The 18,810-nt window shown below is 45.4% G+C and overlaps 1 protein-coding gene across 1 annotated transcript in view; it reads right to left on the minus strand.

Moving 5' to 3' along the window:
• PRXL2A (peroxiredoxin like 2A) overlaps nt 1–18,810 on the minus strand; it is a 29,726-nt gene that overhangs the window by 8,483 nt on the left and 2,433 nt on the right. The window contains exons 2-3 of the mRNA XM_077259360.1: nt 3,083–3,262; nt 637–728 (exon numbers count right to left, since the gene is read on the minus strand). Coding sequence (XP_077115475.1) covers nt 637–728; nt 3,083–3,260 — 270 coding nt within the window. The 5' untranslated portion in view covers nt 3,261–3,262. The remainder of the gene's footprint in view (nt 1–636; nt 729–3,082; nt 3,263–18,810) is intronic.

Genomic DNA, 18,810 nt, shown 5'->3' on the forward strand with positions numbered 1-18,810 from the left:
ACAAAGGTGAGGTAATCAATACTGAAGGTTGATGTTCACCAGGTACCTTCACTATGGTGACCTGCAGCAGTAGATAAAACGGACTCCTGTAGGTCGTCTAGGAGTAGAGAATATACTATTCATAATCTGAGCCTGAACACCATCAGCCCCAAAATGCAAAACTCAAGCAAAATTCAATGGGTCTATGAATGTAGCAGTAAATGCAAAGGTTGCAAATAAGTACTGTATAGGGAGTGCTCTCCAAGGTTAATCAATCACAAATACATTCAGTAAGTGTCCCATATAGCGGTGCCACTTCAGTGACCAGGCATAGGACACGATCTGAGGTCCAATATCTATCCACCAGTTGAATAAAACCAAGGGTCCACTAGTAATGAAGAGTCCACTTGTAGGAAAAGGAGACCGTTCAATTGATTGTTGGGCATATCAGGGTAATGGATGGCTTTCAAGCTCAGATTTTGAATGGTATACAATTCTTAACGTTAACCACACAGAAGACAGATCTTACATGATTGTATGCATAGAACATTACAAGAATATATCTGACAAAATATTGCAGTCCTCAAGTAGAATATTCAGCAAATTAGACAGGTATATGACATATTATAGATTTTTATCGTCCGTTTGCCGAGTTACCTCTCTGCATAAAAAACAGCCAGGCCTGCGCACAGCCATGATCACCGCCCCATTCCTCTCCCACAGTTCTTTTGCTTTGAGGGTTCTTGAATCTGTAGGGAAAAAATATATAAATTTGCAATAATTACCGTAAATCAGAGTCTATTGTTCAGTCAGTTCTGCGCTCTCCTGGATATATATTGTATATAGGAATTCTACAGTGGCCTTCTAAATTACAGACTAATATTAGCAATGTATTATATGAAATCATGAGAATTAGATAAGGATTCCTACAAATGCAGTCCCTGCAACCATCACACGTAACTTCAGAAACCCAACTAACCCCACCACTCCCACAAACTGCTCAGAAGCCTCGTCAAAACACAGACATACCCCCAAAAGAAAGCAACTTTGTGGTGGTGATAGTAAAAGCTCTGCCTGTTAAGGTACCGTCACATTTAGCGACGCTGCAGCGATCTAGACAACGATGCCGATCGCTGCAGCGTCGCTGTGTGGTCGCTGGAGAGCTGTCACACAGACAGCTCTCCTGCGACCAACGATGCCGAAGTCCCCGGGTAACCAGGGTAAACATCGGGTTACTAAGCGCAGGGCCGCACTTAGTAACCCAATGTTTACCCTGGTTACCAGTGTAAATGTAAAAAAACAAACACTACATACTTACATTCCGGTGTCTGTCGGGTCCCCCGGCGTTCTGCTTCCCTGCACTGTAAGCGCCGGCCGTAAAGCAGAGCGGTGACGTCACCGCTGTGCCCTGCTTTACGGCCAGCCGGCGCTGACAGTGCAGGGAAGCAGAACGCCACGGGACGCGACAGACATCGGAATGTAAGTATGTAGTGGTTTTTTTTTTTTTTCACATTTACAATGGTAACCAGGGTAAATATCAGGTTACTAAGCGCGGCCCTGCGCCTAGTAACCCGATATTTACCCTGGTTACCAGTGAAGACATCGCTGAATCGGCATCACACACGCCGACTCAGCGATGTCTGCGAGAGATCCAGCGACGAAACAAGGTGCTGGCCTTCTAGCTCTGACCAACGATGTCACAGCAGGATCCTGATCGCTGCTGCGTGTCAAACACAACGATATCGCTAACCAGGACGCTGCAACGTCACGGATCGCTAGCGATATCGTTGTTAAGTTGTTCAGTGTGAAGGTACCTTTAGGTTTCTCTCCTCATAGTAATGTCCAGGCAGAATCTTCAAGCTATGAAACCAGAACACCATCGCTGTGGTCACTGCAAGCACCAATGAGGTGCAGTCTACTCGATCAGATTCCCCTGCTCTATAATATTATAATATGCTGCCTGCATATCAAATAATACAATGTAACAGGTTTTCTACGGAAAATGACTGAGCAATAAACCATTTTCTCAACCAAAAATCTGCAAAAACCCTAGTCTATGCACTCATTATCTCCCACCTTCACTACTGCAACCTCCTACTCTGTGTCCTCCCCTCCAACACTCTTGCACCCCTCTAATCTATGCTAATCTCTGCTGCCCGACTAATTCACCTGTCCCCCTGCTATTCCCTGGCCTCTCCCCTCTATCAATCCCTTCATTGGCTCCGCAATACCCACAGACTCCAGTTCAAAACCCTAACCATGACATACAAAGCCATCCCCAACCTGTCTCCTCCATACATCTGAGACCTCATCTCCCGGTACCTACCAGCACGCAATCTCCGATCCTCATAAGATCTCCTTCTCTACTCCCGTTATTTCTTCTTCCCACAATCGCATAAAAGATTTCTCCCGCGCATCCCCCCTACTCTGGATCTCTCTACCCCAACATATCAGGCTCTCACCTACTGTGGAAACCTTCAAAAGTAACCTGAACACCTACCTCTTCCGACAAGCCTACAACTTGCAATAGCCACCAAACCACTACACGACCAGCTCTACCCTCACCTACTGCATCCTTACCCATTCCTTGTAGATTGTGAGCCTTCGTGGGCAGGGTCCTGTCTCCTCCTGTACCAGTTTTGACTTGTATTTAAGATTATTGTACTTGTTTTTTTATTATGTATCCCTCTCCTCACAAGCGCCATGGAATAAATGGCGCCATGATTAGTGATGAGCGAATATACTCGTTACTCGAGATTTCGAGCATGCTCTGGGGTCCTCCGAGTATTTTTTTAGTGCTCGGAGATTTAGTTTTCTTGCCGCAGCTGAATGATTTACACCTGTTAGCCAGCATAAGTACATGTGGGGATTCCTTAGCAACCAGGCAACCCCCACATGTACTTACGCTGGCTAACAGATGTAAATCAAGGATTCAGCTGCGGCGATGAAAACTAAATCTCCGAGCACTAAAAAAAAAAAAAAAAAAAAAAAAGCATGCTCGGGGGTCCTCCGAGTATGCTCGAGAAATCTCGAGTAACGAGTTGCTCATCACTAGCTATGATAATAATTTTTAGATTTCACTGATACCGTAAGTTGCGTTTACCATCTGATATAGGCTTCAGATCTGTGTCTTCTAAATATTCCAAGGTAGCCTTGTCTGTCGTAGGAAGGAAGTAGTCTGTGTTGGCCAAAATAATCCCAATCACTGCCGCTCCAAGAGCTCCAACGCTGATCGACCACATTGCCATAGCATAAATCTCAGATTCTGGCACACCCCACATCTCTGAAACAAAAAGATTTGTAAAAATGACATAAACTTACAATGCATAAATGGTTACAGAGCAAATAATCATGTTTCACTCTAATATTACAGCCATATCTTCACTGGCAAGTCAGCTAAACTGGAGCTTTGTAGAGCAGGAGCCTGATCGATGGATTGCCCTGTAGGAAGCCACGGACTGGTGCCGTCTACATCAGTATAGGCACTGAGCTCAGTGACTGGCTGCAGTGGTGTCTGCAGCGGAGGAGTAAAAGCACTAACATTTGAACCTAAAGCGAGCAGATCAGCCTATATTCCCGGAAAGCCCCTTTAAACACGGTTGTGAATAATAGCAAATACAAGTACTTTGCCCATCGTAAAAAAAAAAAAAAAAGTGAAAAAAAATTGTTACAGCACGTCTGCTGCCGCTTTATTGTATATGGCATCCATAAGTGGATGTATAACAGCTGTAGACAGAAATTTTTTATTATAGGTGTGAAAGTAAATAAAATAGGGAGTAAATGAGAAATATTTGTGCAATTCAATATATACACTGCTCAAAGAAAGAAAGAACACTTAAACAACAGAATATAACTCCAAGTAAATCAAGCTTCTGTGAAATCAAACTGTCCACTTAGGAAGCAACACTGTTTGACAATCAATTTCACATGCTGTTGTGCAAATGGAATAGACAACACATGGAAATTATTGCCAATCATCAAGACACTCAACAAAGGAGTGGTTCTGCAGGTGGGGACCACATCTCAGTACCAATGCTTTCTGGCTGATGTTTTGGTCACTTTTGAATGTTGGTTGTGCTTTCACACTCGTAGCATGAGACGGACTCTACAACCCACACAAGTGGCTCAGGTAGTGCAGCTCATCCAGGATGGCACATCAATGCGAGCTATGGAAAGGTGGTTTGTTGTGCGTCAGCGTAGTGTCCAGAGGCTGGAGGCGCTACCAGCAGACAGGCCAGTACACCAGGAGACGTGGAGGGGGCCGTAGGAGGGCAACAACCCAGCAGCAGGACCGCTACCTCCTTTGTGCAAGGAGGAACAGGAGGAGCACTGCCAGAGCCCTGCAAAATGACCTTCAGCAAGCCACACATGTGCATGTGTCTGCACAAACGGTTAGAAACCGACTCCATGAGGATGGTCTGAGTGTCTGATGTCCACAGATGGGGGGTTGTGTTAACAGCCCAACACTTGGCATTTGCCACAGAACACCAGGATTGGCAAATTCACCACTGGCTCCCTGTGCTCTTCACAGATGAAAGCAGGTTCACACTGAAAACATGTGATAGGCGTGACAGTCTGGAGACGTTGTGGAGAGGGATCTGCTGCCTACAACATCCTTCAGCATGACCGGTTTGGCAGTGCGTCAGTAATGGTGTGGGGTGGCATTTCTTTGGAGGGCTGCACAGCCCTCCATGTACACGCCAGAGGTAGCCCGACTGCCATTAGGTACCGAGAGGAGAGCCTCAGACCCCTTGTGAGACCAAATGCTGGTGCGGTTGGCCCTGAGTTCCTCCTAATGCAGGACAATGCCAGACCTTATGTGGCTGGAGTGTGTCAGCAGTTCCTGCAAGATGAAGGCATTGAAGCTATGGACTGGCCCGCCTGTTCACCAGACCTGAATCCGATTGAACACATCTGGGACATCATGTCTCGCACCATCCACCAACGTCACGTTGCACCAGACTGTCCAGGAGTTGGCGGATGCTTTAGTCCAGGTCTGGGAGGAGATCCCTTAGAAGACCATCCGCCGCCTCATCAGGAGCATGCACAGGCGTTGTAGGGAGGTTATACAGGCACGTGGAGGCCACATACACTACTGAGCATCATTTCCTTGTCTTGAGGCATTTCCACTGAAATAGGATCAGCCTGTAACTTCATTTTCCACTTTGATTTTGAGCATCATTCCAACTCCAGACCTCCGTGGGATATTAGTTGTGATTTACGTTGATCATTTTTAGGTTTCATTGTTCTCAACACATTCCACCATGTAATGAATAAAGGATTTACAACTGGAATATTTCATGCAGTGATATCTAGGATGTGGGATTTTAGTGTTTCCTTTATTCTTTTGAGCAGTGTATTTTGTGACAAAAGTAGAATTTTGGTTCATGTAATAAGGATTAGTGATGAGCGAGTGTACTAGTTGCTCGGGTTTTCCCCAAGCACACTCGGGTGACCTCCGAGTATTTGTTATTGCTCGGAGATATAGTTTTCATCGCCTTAGTTGCATGATTTACAGCTTCCAGATACACTGAATACATGTGAGGAATGCCTGTTTGTTAGGGAATTCCAACATGTATTCAGCGTATCTGGAAGCCGTAAATCATGCAACTGAGGCGATGAAAACAATATCTCCGATCTCCGAGCAACAACAAATACTCGGAGATTACCCGAGCATGTTCGGGAAAACCCGAGCAACGAGTGTACTTGCTCATCACTAATAAGGATCAGTGTCATAAGGTACATGGTGGTCAGAATATTTTCATTTCATAGGCTTTATGTGTGTCCTGTGGTTGGAGAAGGCGGTGATAATTCCAGCATTCCCTCTGTATGCAGATTACAGATAATACTGCCCTTATGCCCTCTCGCCATTAAATCACTCAGCAGTGAGCTACTTACAGAGGAACCTTGGGAGGACAAAGATCACAGGTCTTTATCCCATCTGATGGGTCTGGAACCTCAGGATAACGTCACCTTTCCATAGCATTGGACTTAATACAGGAATACAAGAATACAGTAATATATCGGCTGCATGCCAATCTACCCTAACACAGACCGGGTGCCAACTCAGAAGTTTTGACCAAATTCAGTAGTGTGAACGCAGCCGAATGAGCTTTTTTTTTTTTTAACGAGTTTCTGCAGCGAAAACTCACTAAAGATTTTCCACATCTAATACAAGTCTATGGGGAAAATCCACACAGAAAACAGCATACCCACAAATGAAATTGACATACTGCGTATATGAAATACGCACCATAGGTCAGTTTATACTCTTAAAAAGAAGCACAGTGGGCCTGAGAGGTCTATTTATCTCATCCACTTTGCTAGAACTGTAAGGGTATGTGCACACGTTGCGGATTTTGCTGCCGATCTGCAGCGGATAGGCCGCTGCGGATTCGCAGCAGTTTTCCATGAGTTTACAGTACCATGTAAACCTATGGAAAACAAAATCCGCAGTGCACATGCTACGGAAAATACTGTGCTGAAACGTAGCGTTGTTTATTCTAAAGCATGTCAATTCTTTGTGCGGATTCCACCTGCTCTAACAGGAGTCCGCAGGTGTAAAACCGCAGGTGGAATCCGCACAAAAATTGCGGTAAATCCACAGTGCGGTTTACCTGCGGATTTACCAAAATCAGTCTGGAAAAATCTGCACCACTTTCCGCAACGTGTGCACGTGGTCTAAGACGATGCATGTTTTGATGCAGCAGAAACACGCAGTATCAAAGGCACTGAAAGCTCATCGTGGGAAGGTTGCCTTAGAAAAGGAGCTTTGTAAGGCCGGTTTCACACGTCAGTGACTCCGGTATGTGTGGTGACAGTTTCCTCACGTACCGGAGACACTGACACACTAAAATGAATATGTCTCTGCAGAGGTCAGCGTGTTTTCACGGACCGTGTGTAAATATGGAGACATGTCAGTGTTCGTGGGAGCGAACGGATCACATGGACCCATTAAAGTCAATGGGTGCGTGTAAACACGTACCGCACACGGATGAGGTCCGTGTGCTTTTTTAAAGTCATAGGGTTAAAATTGAAACAAATTGTTTCAAAACACGGATGAGAAACACAGACAGCACACGGATGGCCTACGTGCACATACATAGCTCCGGGACCGTTTCTTCCGGTACCGAAAATATCTGGACGTGTGAGACTGGCCTAAGGAGAAGAATTAGGTAGTGGTGATAAAGGATTAGCAGGACCCTTGCCTAGCAGACACATTAGTAGCCTGTGGCCACCTCTGCAAACCACCACCAACCCATCTGGCATCCCCAGCACATCTTTAATTAGAAGAATACTTTAAAACACCAGCTTGAAAAGTGATTTTTAACCCCTTTCCGATACCAGGCATAATAGTACGCAAATGTCAGACTCCATCCCTTTGATGTGGGCTACGGTGCGAAGCCAATATCTTTTCCGGCACATGTCAGCTGTTTTGAACAACTGACATGTGCCTCTAACAGCCGCGGGTGAAATCGCGATCCACCCGCGGCTGTTAACTAGTTAAAATGCATGTCACATGACTGAGGGTCGACGATGGGTTGGCATAAAACTAGAGGTCTCCAGCAGACCTCTATGGTTGTCACTGCCAGATTGCTATGAGCGCCCCCCTCCCAGTGATCGGCACTCATAAGAAGTCAGCATTTCTACTACATACAGGCGAACTGATCATCACCTGCATGTAGCAGAGCCAATTGGGTTATGGCACCTTCTAGTTTACAATGCGGACTATTGAAGCATGACAAAAGTTTAAAAAAAAAAAAAAAAAAAAAAAACCACACACACCGCAGATGACATGGCTCCCCAAACCAACAGTGATTGTGAAAACTTCACACTATATAGACCTCAAGCAGCTTGGATTGTGTACCTCTCCACCCTTCATCCTCATTCTGGGACCCCGATTTCCAAATGAAATGCAAAATTTACTTTCATCTGAAAATAATACCTTGAGCCACTGAGCAACAGTTCAGTTCTTTTTCTCCTTGGCCCAGGTAAGACGCTTCTGTCTATTGGTCATGAGAGGCTCGATACAAGGAATGCGACACTTGTAGTCCATATCCTGGATGTCTGTGTGTGGTGACTCTTGAAGCACTGACTCCAGCAGCAGCAGTCCACTCCTTGTGAATCTCTTCAAAATTTTTGAATGGCCTTTTATTAATCCTTTCAAGGCTGCGGTTATCCCGGTAGCTTGTGCATCTTTCTACCACACTTTTTCCTTCCACTCAACTCAACATTAATATGCTTGTTTACAACACTCTGAACAGCCAGCTTCTTTAGCAATGACCTTTTGCGGTTTACCCTCCTTGTGGAATGTGTCAATGACTGCCTTCTGGATATTTGTCATGTCAGCAGTCTTCCCCATGATTGTGGAAACTACTGAAACAGATTAAAGGACCTTTTTAAATGCTTAGGAAGCCTTTGCAGGTGTTTTTTTGTTTATTCTTATTTACTGAGATAAAGACTTTAGGGTTTTCATTGGCTGTAAGCCATAATCATCAACATTAACAGAAATAACACACTTGAAATAGATCAATGTTTGTAATGACTCCTATAAGAGTTTCACTTTTTGTATTGAATAACTGAAATATCATCGTAAAGTTAATTTAATTTTCTGAGAACAGTAACAAGTTTCCTGTATTCCGTGTGCAAGAGGTTGGTGACATCACTGCAGTCTACATACTAGGAATGAGCGGATCCGTGGATGTTCAGGTTCGGCATCCGATTGTGATCCCGAACCCAATAGAAGTCAATGGCAACCAGAACTTTGGTGGAGGCAGGTCTGAGCTTGATATAGGGGCTTGCCCCTCTCCGAAGCGACCCTGTACATCACCTTAGGTGTGGTGGGTGACGAGGCAGGACAGTCGTGGTCTCCTCTGAAGGCCAGTCACCTCACCCTCCCCGTGCAAGGGTGGTTTTTCGGGGATCTGCCAATACAGGAAGCCACCCTCCCTTCCCCTCACGCTGTACGGGCTCCGTTGCATGCGACAACTGGTAACGGAGAATCAGGGTTTGATTCCATAATGGGAGCCAGAAAAATGGCTACCACATCCAAAAAAAGGCAGCAGTCGTGCAAATTATCCAATTCTGAACAGGTGATATAGAAAGAAAATAAGCATCAATGACCATATAGAGGATCTTAACTGGAATGAGTACTTTACATCCTTTAACGGGGATTTGTTGGAGGGAAAATCTGGTGCCCGCAGCCACAGTAATTCCAGCTTGCTCCAGTAACATGTATACACCGATGGTAGAGTCAAACAGTGAATGGTTATTCATTGCTTCACTTTTGCCTACTTTGATGAATTTTCTGACTACAGCTCGCCAAAAAAAAACAAAAAACCACAAAACAAAAAAAAACCACCACATTAAATCAGTTACGGGCCGGTGGAAATCAAGTTACTGACTGTGGAAGAGCTGCACTATGGGCACGCTCCAGCAGCAGCACCACGTCTGACATTTGATGCTCTCCTCATTTTTTTGTTGTGGTTTTAAGGCAAAGTACTTCCTACACTATTGTAGAGTAGTAAAAGTTTTGTACACACATTGGTGCAGAAGAGTAGAAAAATTTGTTTTTATGCACAGAACACAATCTTTTTGGAAAACTGCACAACTTAACTCAATACTGTCCCGCACTCCAGCTGAATCCTGTACTTACACCAAGCAGAGCAGACATAAAATATTAATCTTGAACTAGGAGACCCATTGGAGGAAGACATAGCGGTGTAGGTGGAAGCAGCCAACATTTTATTTTTTTTTATTTTTTTTTTTTTAAATTGGGGAGGCACCCAAATTAAACGCATGGCAACTAAAGTTGAACACTGGCTGGGTGCAGCTGGTATAGTTGTTTAATCACAGCCCAAGTATGGAAAAGTCCTATGGGATCCACACTTGGTTCATTTTAATGAACGCTAGCTTCCCTCACATTGGCTGTGGACAGGAGGACGCGCCTGTCTGATCACACCCCCTGCCGTGCTATACACATGACCTGACAGTACACTAGATGCAGGGCAGGCCAGCACCTCCAAAGCATAAAGGGCAAGCTCAGACCATGTATCAAATTTGGAGACCCAAAAATTAAATAGGGGAAGACCCATCAGTTAGTATGTGGGGACGTGTGGACACTTACTCTTCATCCAGCCCGTAGCTAGAGAAGAGCGAATATGTTTGGCTCCGTCCTTATTCGGCAAGCCATTGCGCTTACTGAATAAGCTACAGAGGGAACCCAAATACCTGGATCGCTCCTGCTGATCAGCTGTCCGATGCCGCAGCTGCATGTGTCATGGCTGTCCGACAGTCACAACACATACATGGAGAACCCAACAAACAGGCTCTCCATGCATGTGTTGTGACTGAAAACAAAAGCGACACATACAGCTGCGGAGCTGGACAGCTGATCAGCAGGAGCGATCCATATATCCGGGTTCCCGTGGCAGCTTATTTGGTAACCCGTATAGCTTGCCAAATAAGGAGGGAGCTGAACATATTCGCTCATCTCTAGTTGTAACACTGCCTCCGTATCAGCCGGACGTTGTGGCGTGCTCAAAGTTTTGCCACATTCTCGCCATGCTAATCCTGTCTTCTGAGGTGGTGGCTGTTTGACAGCTGGGTTGGCAGGTTCCTCCTCCGTCTTGTTCTTTGAATGAGCCCCCGCCATCAGTTTCTCTACCAGCGTGCACTTGTATTTACTCATTTAGTGATCCCGCTCTAGTGACAAAAGTAATGATTGTAGGTTGTCCTTGTAGCAGGGTTCTAGCCGCGTGGCCAACCAGTAATCAGCACTGATAATACGGGCAACTCTGCAGCTGTTGCTCACGAGTACAAGGCTGCCCAGAGGCAACGACCAGCTATCCTCGGTGGGAGGTATCCCCCCAGCCATGCTCCAGTGATGTCCATGAGCTGCTTCAAGTGCCAACCTGCTGTGAACACTGTCCTGCCCCCTCCAAAACTGCACCCTGGCCAGACAGTTCTGGACCTGGCCACTATTGGTAGAGAGACCCTCCGAGCCATGTGTGGACGACAGGCCCTGCTCCTCTTCAGTCATCGCCTGAAGTGTTTTTTCCAGCAGGCATACTAGTATTGTAACGCTGATGATGGCGTCATCAGCGCAGGCCAGGTTGGTGGAGTATTTAAAGCAGCACAACAGCACACACGTCCCACATCGAGGCCCACTCATTGGTGGTGGTGTCCCGCAGAGCGACTCAGCCATGCATGCTGCAGCTGAAAATCCACTATTACCTGCTGCTGCTGTCTCTCCAGCATATGCAAGGTAGAGTTCCACCTTGTTTGTACATCACATATGAGGCGGTGAGAAGGCAAGCAGATGTGACATTGCAGCGCAGACAGGTGAGCAGCAGCAGCACGGTGAGAAAACTGAAAGCGGGCACACAGTGCCCAAACTCAGTAGCAGATATTACATATGTGGGTAGGTTTTTGGGAAGCTCTGCACCACCAAATTCAGCACATGTGCCAGGCAAGTTATGTGCGGCATACCGGCTAGGCCCAGAGCTGCTTTGACATTTCATAGGCACCAACCACTCAACAGTCTCCTGCGAGATCCAAGTCCACAGCTCCTGCACATTATGGGATTTGTCCTTCAAACAGGAGCTTCAGAACAGTCTGCCATTTCCCCATGACTGTGCTGAAGTTTGAGGTGCAGGTCTTATGGTAACCAGATGAGGGGGCAGTGAAGGAAGCGGAGGAGGTGGTGGCGGCGGCAACCTGGACAGAGAAACGTCCAGCAATCCTAGGTGGTGGTAGGACATGCACTAGAATGCCTTACTCCTCTGTACCAGCCACCACTACACTTACCCAGTGGGCTGTTAGGGAAATTTAATGTCCCTGGCTGTGCTGACTGTTCCACATAATGGTGGTTATTTGGACCTTGCCACTGATGGTGTTGCATAGTACACACTTGATGTGGTCCGTAACATTTATGTTCTGTGTAGGTATGGCACACCTGGAAAAAAGTAGTGGTTGCTGGGTACAATGTACTGAGAGACAGACACCACCAGTGTACCTTGTACTTGGAATTCAGATTCCTCGTAATGCAGGTAGTGTTCAGGTTAAGAAGATTTATGCTTCGCTTCAGGCACAGAATGCAAAACACACGTCACACATTGCCTGATGAAATGCCATTTAAAACAGGCTGGGTCACGTGGTGCGCTTGTCAATCACAGTCATGCCAATACAGGGCTGTATGGCTCCGGAAGTGTCCACAGCCTAAAAGCTTGTGGATTAAACCCAGCCAACAGACTTTATTGGGCATCCGAACTGTAAACCTAACTGTCGGCTTAAAGTCAGTGTTCGGGATGTGGTACCTTGAACTTCATAGTGCATGTTCCCTCATCCCTAGCAGTCACGTGTCACTGGCATCAGAGTTCTCCCAATTCCCTTCTGTTGAGGCAAGCTGGGTGAGTATGTTATCGCACACTGTCATGCTGCAGTCACAAAAATTTACTGCATTTCAGTCTGAATAACCCTCCATTAACGATCAAAAAGCTGTTTGTACCAAAAAAAAAAAAAAAAAAAAAAAAAAAATCTCCTTCATATAGCCGAATCGATGGAAAACTAAGTACAGAAAAAAAAAACACACACAACACACACATCCCTACTAAAAAGATTTGGTATTGCCCAAAATCATGCTGATAAAGTGTAACACCTTATTTGTGCAACACAAGAATCATGGGAAATTTTAATTACACTGTAATCTCTTGCCGTAAAAAAAAAAAAAAAAAAAAGTTAGGCAGCAAGTTATAGGAATCTCAAAGTACTGACACACACAGACACACACACACACACACACACACACACACACACTGAAATGAAAGCAAAGCAACATTTGGCTCTCTGTTCATTGATTTCATACATGGCGATCACAAAAATGCTAAAATTACCATTTGAGCTCTTTTTTATTTATTTTTTTAAATCACACACTATATTTAAGATGCATATTCAAAGACATAAAATACCATAATACTCAAGTTAACTGAGCAGAGCTTCTCACTAATGTACGACATAAGGGCAGATAGCTTGTAGATTGTGAGCCCTCGCGGGCAGGGTCCTCTCTCCTCCTGTACCAGTTGTGATTTGTATTGTTCAAATTATTGTACCTGTTTTTATTATGTATACCCCTCCTCACATGTAAAGCGCCATGGAATAAATGGCGCTATAACAATAAATAGTAATAATAATAATAATAATAATAATAATAATAATAACAACAGCTGCTAGAATCCAGGTCAGGGAAGACTTCCACATAGAAGAGCCTTTATGCGCTAGCAAGGAATGATTAAGAGTTTTCCTGTCTCGACAGCCTAAGTTTTATTGAGCCAATAGTGGCATGATAGACCGGGTTTTTAACATATTTTCACCTTTAAACACAATTTATGTAAAAAGAATCTTGAAAAACAGTTGTGCAACTTTCTTAAACCATTACAAACTGCCCAGAAATGGAGAGTCCAGACACTTTTACCCTGTCCATAAAAAAAAAAAAATTATATGTCATTACTGTTGAATTGCACCTGACAGTCCAAGACCCGGCCTTCACTTGTGAAGTAGGGGATCACCGCTGTGTCTCCATTTAAACTAGACTCCAGGTTTTGGAGTCAATGCTGATCTATGTCCTGTTCTTTAAGATGAAGAACGTTACATTTTCTTCTATGTTCAGCAACATCCATGACAGTAAGTTTTTTTGAACACGTCTGACTTGCCAAGACATCTGTACGCACCTGGACAGAGCAGATGATGGAAGTCCACGTTCGCTCCAGATAAGTCCCTCTCTCCACAGTTCATTTGATATCAGACATGAACACTCACACCATTATCTTTTAGCACACTGATTGGACCATGAAGTACCAATGAGACACCAACTTCCTCAAAATATCAAAAGTCCTGATAAAAACTCCACACGGCTCAGCTGTAGGTACTTTTACATTATTGGCAGCCATCACAACACAGGGTCCATGGTAACAAGCCTATTGTTCCTGCATGAATTACTTGTGCAAAACCTAACACTCACTTTGCATGCACTTCCTTTTTTTTTTTTTATTAAAGAAATTAAAATGTAAAATCTAGACTATCAGGAGGACCATTCCCAGTACTATGCCTCAGACACTCAGATCATACTGGTGAGCAGTTTGTGCATTACCTTAACTAGAACCAGTAAGCTCTCAAAAGCGAACGATAATCTGGTGGTTTATCATTATATGCATTGGCACACAGTTATTAAGAGGAGTAATAAACATATCCTTTTACCCCTTCCAAACCTTGGATGTATCCAATACATCCAGGTTGTTAAGACCTTCCCGACCTTGGAGGTATGGGTACGTCATGGCTTAGGCCATGTTCACACTTTGCGGTTTTTACCGCGGAACCTCCTCCAGGCCCTGGGAAGCATATTTGGGTGTAAAAAAAAGAATTAAAATAAAAAATAATGCTATACTCACCTCTCAGCGCTGCACGCGGCCGCCCGGTCTCAGTTGCTGTGCGAGCAGGACCTGTGGTGACGTCGCGGTCACATGACCGTGATGATGCCGCGGTCACATGACCGTGACGTCACGAAGGGTCCTTCTCGCACATCATCTTTGGAAGCGGACCGCCGAGTGCAGCGCCGAGGAGATCGGGACGTCAGAGAGGGTGAGTATAACCAATTTTTATTATTTTAACATTATACTATTGATGCTGCATATTGCTGCATATGCAGCATCAATAGTATAGGCGGAAACCGCGGAACAAACCGCGATAAATCTGCAGGGATAACCGCAGCGGGTTTGCCCTGCAGATTTATCAATTCCGCTGCGGGAGAACCCGCAGAGCACACCGCAAAGTGTGCACATAGCCTTAAAGGGAACCTGTCACCCCCAAAATAGAAGGTGAGCAAAGCCCACCGGCATCAGGGGCTTATCTACAGCATTCTGGAATGCTGTAGATAAGCCCCCGATGTATCCTGAAAGATGAGAAAAAGAGGTTAGATTATACTCACCTGGGTAGGCGGGCGGTCCGATCCTATGTGGGACGCGGCCGGGGCCTCCCATCTTCTTATGATCACGTCCTCTTGTCTTCATGCTGTGGCTCTGGCGCAGGCATACTTTGTCAGCCCTGTTGAGGACAGAGCAAAGTACTGCAGTGCGCAGGCGCCGGGCGTCTGACCTTTCTCGGCACCTGCGCACTGCAGTACTTTGCTCTGCCCTCAACAGGGCTGACAAAGTACGCCTGCGCCGGAGCGTGAAGACAAGAAGAGGACGTCATCGTAAGAAGATGGGAGGTGCTGGACCGGACCGCAGCGGGAATGCCCCTGGGTGAGTAATTTGTCACCCAAAATCTCACAGTTATATGCCAGATTGACTCCTGTCAATGCAGCAGAAATTATGACATTTTGGGGCATTGTACTGCGTAGGGGCATAGTCGGAAAACTAAAGCTTTGGCAATACTGATACTCTAATACTCTACAGTACACCGGTATTCTGCACGCCCATGACTAGGACACAATTTGGAGAGATCCAAATGTTTTTACATTATAGTCAAATGCGCAGTGCCCTCCCCGAGACGATCCCAACTTTGATAGTCTATATAAAATTAGGTCAGTAGTTGAACAATTCAGAAGAAAATTTCCTGAAGCGTACAACCCCCAAAGGGACATTGCTATAGATGAATCTCTGGTTCATTTGAAAGGGAGGCTAAAATTCCAACAATACCTGCCCAGAAAAAGGGCCAGCTACGAAATGTTAAAAAAAATAAATAAATAAATAAATAAATGTACAAGCTGTGGGAGAGTACCTCAGGACACACACACACACACTTAGGGACTACGAAGGGAAGGACACCTATATTGACACCCCCTGTCCTGGGGGGGGGGGCTGAGTGGGAAAATTGTGTGGGTGTTGCTGCACCCACTGCTCGATAAAGATTATCACCTCTACAGCAAACTTTTACACCAGCATCTCACTTTTCAAGACCCTCTCTGCGGCTGAAAGCCTTCTTCTTCTGTGAAGCCCGGCCCACTGTCCTGCCTCTTCCTTCAGCTCCGCCTACATCCCCTATCTTTAAAGGGAACCTGTCACCCCCAAAATCGAAGGTGAGCTAAGCCCACCAGCATCAGGGGCTTATCTACAGCATTCTGGAATGCTGTAGATAAGCCCCCGATGTATCCTGAAAGATGAGAAATAAAGGTTAGATTATACTCACCTGGGCGGGCGGGCGGTCCGATCCGATGGGCGTCTCGGTCCGGTCCCTTCCATCTTCATAGGATAACATCCTCTTCTTGTCTTCACGCTGCGGCTCCGGCGCAGGTGTACTTTTACTGCCCTGTTGAGGGCAAAGCAAAGTACTGCAGTGCGCAGGCCTCTCTGATCTTTCCTGGCGCCTGCGCACTGATACAAGAAGAGGATGTCATCGTAAGAAGATGGGAGACCCCGGACTGGACCGCGACGCCCATTGGACCCGGACCGCAGCAGGACCGCCCCTGGTTGAGTATAATCTAACCTCTCTCTCATCTTTCAGGATACATCGGGGGCTTATCTGCAGCATTCCAGAATGCTGTAGATAAGCCCCTGATGCCGGTGGGCTTAGCTCATCTTCGATTTTGGGGGTGACAGGTTCCCTTTAACATTGGGTGCGCAGGCCATGCAGATATATGCGGATGCCTCCGCATGCGTTGTCTGAAGGGTTAATAAACTTTTTAAATGTGGTCTTGAGCACCTTGAGGTGTGCAGTTTTTAGAATGGGGTCATTTTTGGGGAATTTTTGTCATATAGTCACTTCAAATGTGATACATAAAAAAAAGTAGTGGTTTTGTAAGTTTTGTTGTAAAAATGAGATATTGCTTGCCAACCTTTAACCCTTCTAATTTACGAACAAAAAAAAATTATATGCTTCAAAAGTTGTGCTCATGTAAAGAAGACATGTGGGAAATGTTATTTATTAGCCATTTTGCGCAACATGACTGATTTAAGGACACAAAAATGACAAGTCTGAAAATATTCGCCAAACTTTCACAAATAATGAAGTACAATATGTCACGAGAAAATCTCAGAATCAGCGAGATTCCTTGAAGCGCTCCAGAGCTATTACCTCAAAGTGACAGTGCTCAGAATTGAAAAATTAGGCCTGGTCAGTAAGGAGAAAACAGGCTTCGGGGTGAAGGGGTTAACCTAATGAAGTAGTGTTTTGCTTGTGCATCATGTGATCGACAGCCTGTTCACACTGGAAGATTATCATGAAATCAATGTTTTTTTACAGCACTCATTCATTGATGTCTTGCAGTGGGAATGCCCCTTTTCCCTTGTCTGCACCAGGCCCTGGCTCACAATCTTCCCTTAGGAATCTGGCTAGCCCAAGAAGAAGGCCAGGAGAAGGGGGGATAGGATACAAAAGGAGAAAGTGCACATCAGAATAGCACATGACCCTTAGGGTATGTGCACATGTAGTTTTGAGCTCTGCGGATTTTTCCGCAGCGGATTTAAGAAGTCTGCAGGTAAAAGGCACTGCGTTTTTCCTGCGGATTTAATGCAGATTTTGTACGGATTCCACCTGTGGTTTTACACCTGCGGATTCCTATTATGGAGGAGGTGTAAACCGCTGCGGAATCCGCACAAAGAATTGACATGCTGCGGAATGTAAACCGCAGCGTTTCCACGCATTTTTTCCGCAGCATGGGCACTGTGGATTGCGTTTTCTATAGGTTTACATTGTACTGTACACCTCATGGAAAGCTGCTGCGGACCCACAGCTGCAGATCCGCAGCAAAATCCGCAACGTGTGCACATAGCCTAACAGTCCACCCTGGAGGGTATTATGTGCCCCCTCATTGTGGAGTACTTCATGAATAGCAGCACCAGTGACAAAACAGAAATTACTTGATAAATTTGAATCCGGGTCAGAGCGGCTTCAGACCACCATGCCAATCAGGCCAAGCAGTCTGCAGTGCACAGAATGGCTATGGCTACTTCTAACCGGTTTGCAGAGACGTGTGAAGTAGCTCTAAGGGCTCATACAAATTTCTATTTTGTTAAGAAAAAAAATAAAGAAAATAAATGAAGAAAATTCAACACCAAGTGTCCTTTTCTTCTTTTGAACCACAAACCAGAAAAACCCCCATATAGTTTTCAAAATTATCTAGAAACCAGTATATCCAGACATCCGCAGTTTTCATCGTGAGAGCACGTAACTAGCAGCAGAGGTTGTACTATGTGATCATACACATTCCTCCATACCTTACAAATACAGGGGTTGGACAAAATAATGGAAACATCAACAAAAGTTAGTATAATATGGTGTAGGTCCATCTTTTGCAGCGATCACAGCCTCAACTCTCCGAGGTATGGATTCATACAATGTGTGAATTGTTTCCAAAGGAATTTTAGCCATTTCTGCAGTTAAAACACCCTCCAGTTCTTTGCGCCACGATGGCCGTCGGGGGCCCGACAGCTATCGGCGGGGGTTACTGTCAGCTCGGCCAGCCCAGAAACAAGCAGGGGGTCACTGCCAGCTCAGCCACAGGTGTGTGTGTGTGTGTGTGTGTGTGTGTGTGTGTGTGTGTGTGTGTGTGTGTGTGTGTGTGTGTGTGTGTGTGTGTGTGTGTGTGTGTGTGTGTGTGTGTGTGTGTGTGTGTGTCTCAATGCCAGCTCGGCCAGCCCAGCCACAGGCGGGGTGGGTCACTGCCAGCTTGGGAAGCTCAGTCGCAGGCAGGGCTTCTTAGCAGACCATGATTTAGAATAAATACTGCAGTATATAGTATTACCAATCCCCTAAGAGGGACAGAAATAAAATATATGTTTCATATTGTCGTATTCGTACTGACCTGGGAACTGTTTCCAGGTCATGTTTAGAGTGCAA

This window comes from Ranitomeya variabilis, chromosome 4 (genome assembly GCF_051348905.1).
Source record: "Ranitomeya variabilis isolate aRanVar5 chromosome 4, aRanVar5.hap1, whole genome shotgun sequence".
Lineage (NCBI taxonomy): Eukaryota > Metazoa > Chordata > Amphibia > Anura > Dendrobatidae > Ranitomeya > Ranitomeya variabilis.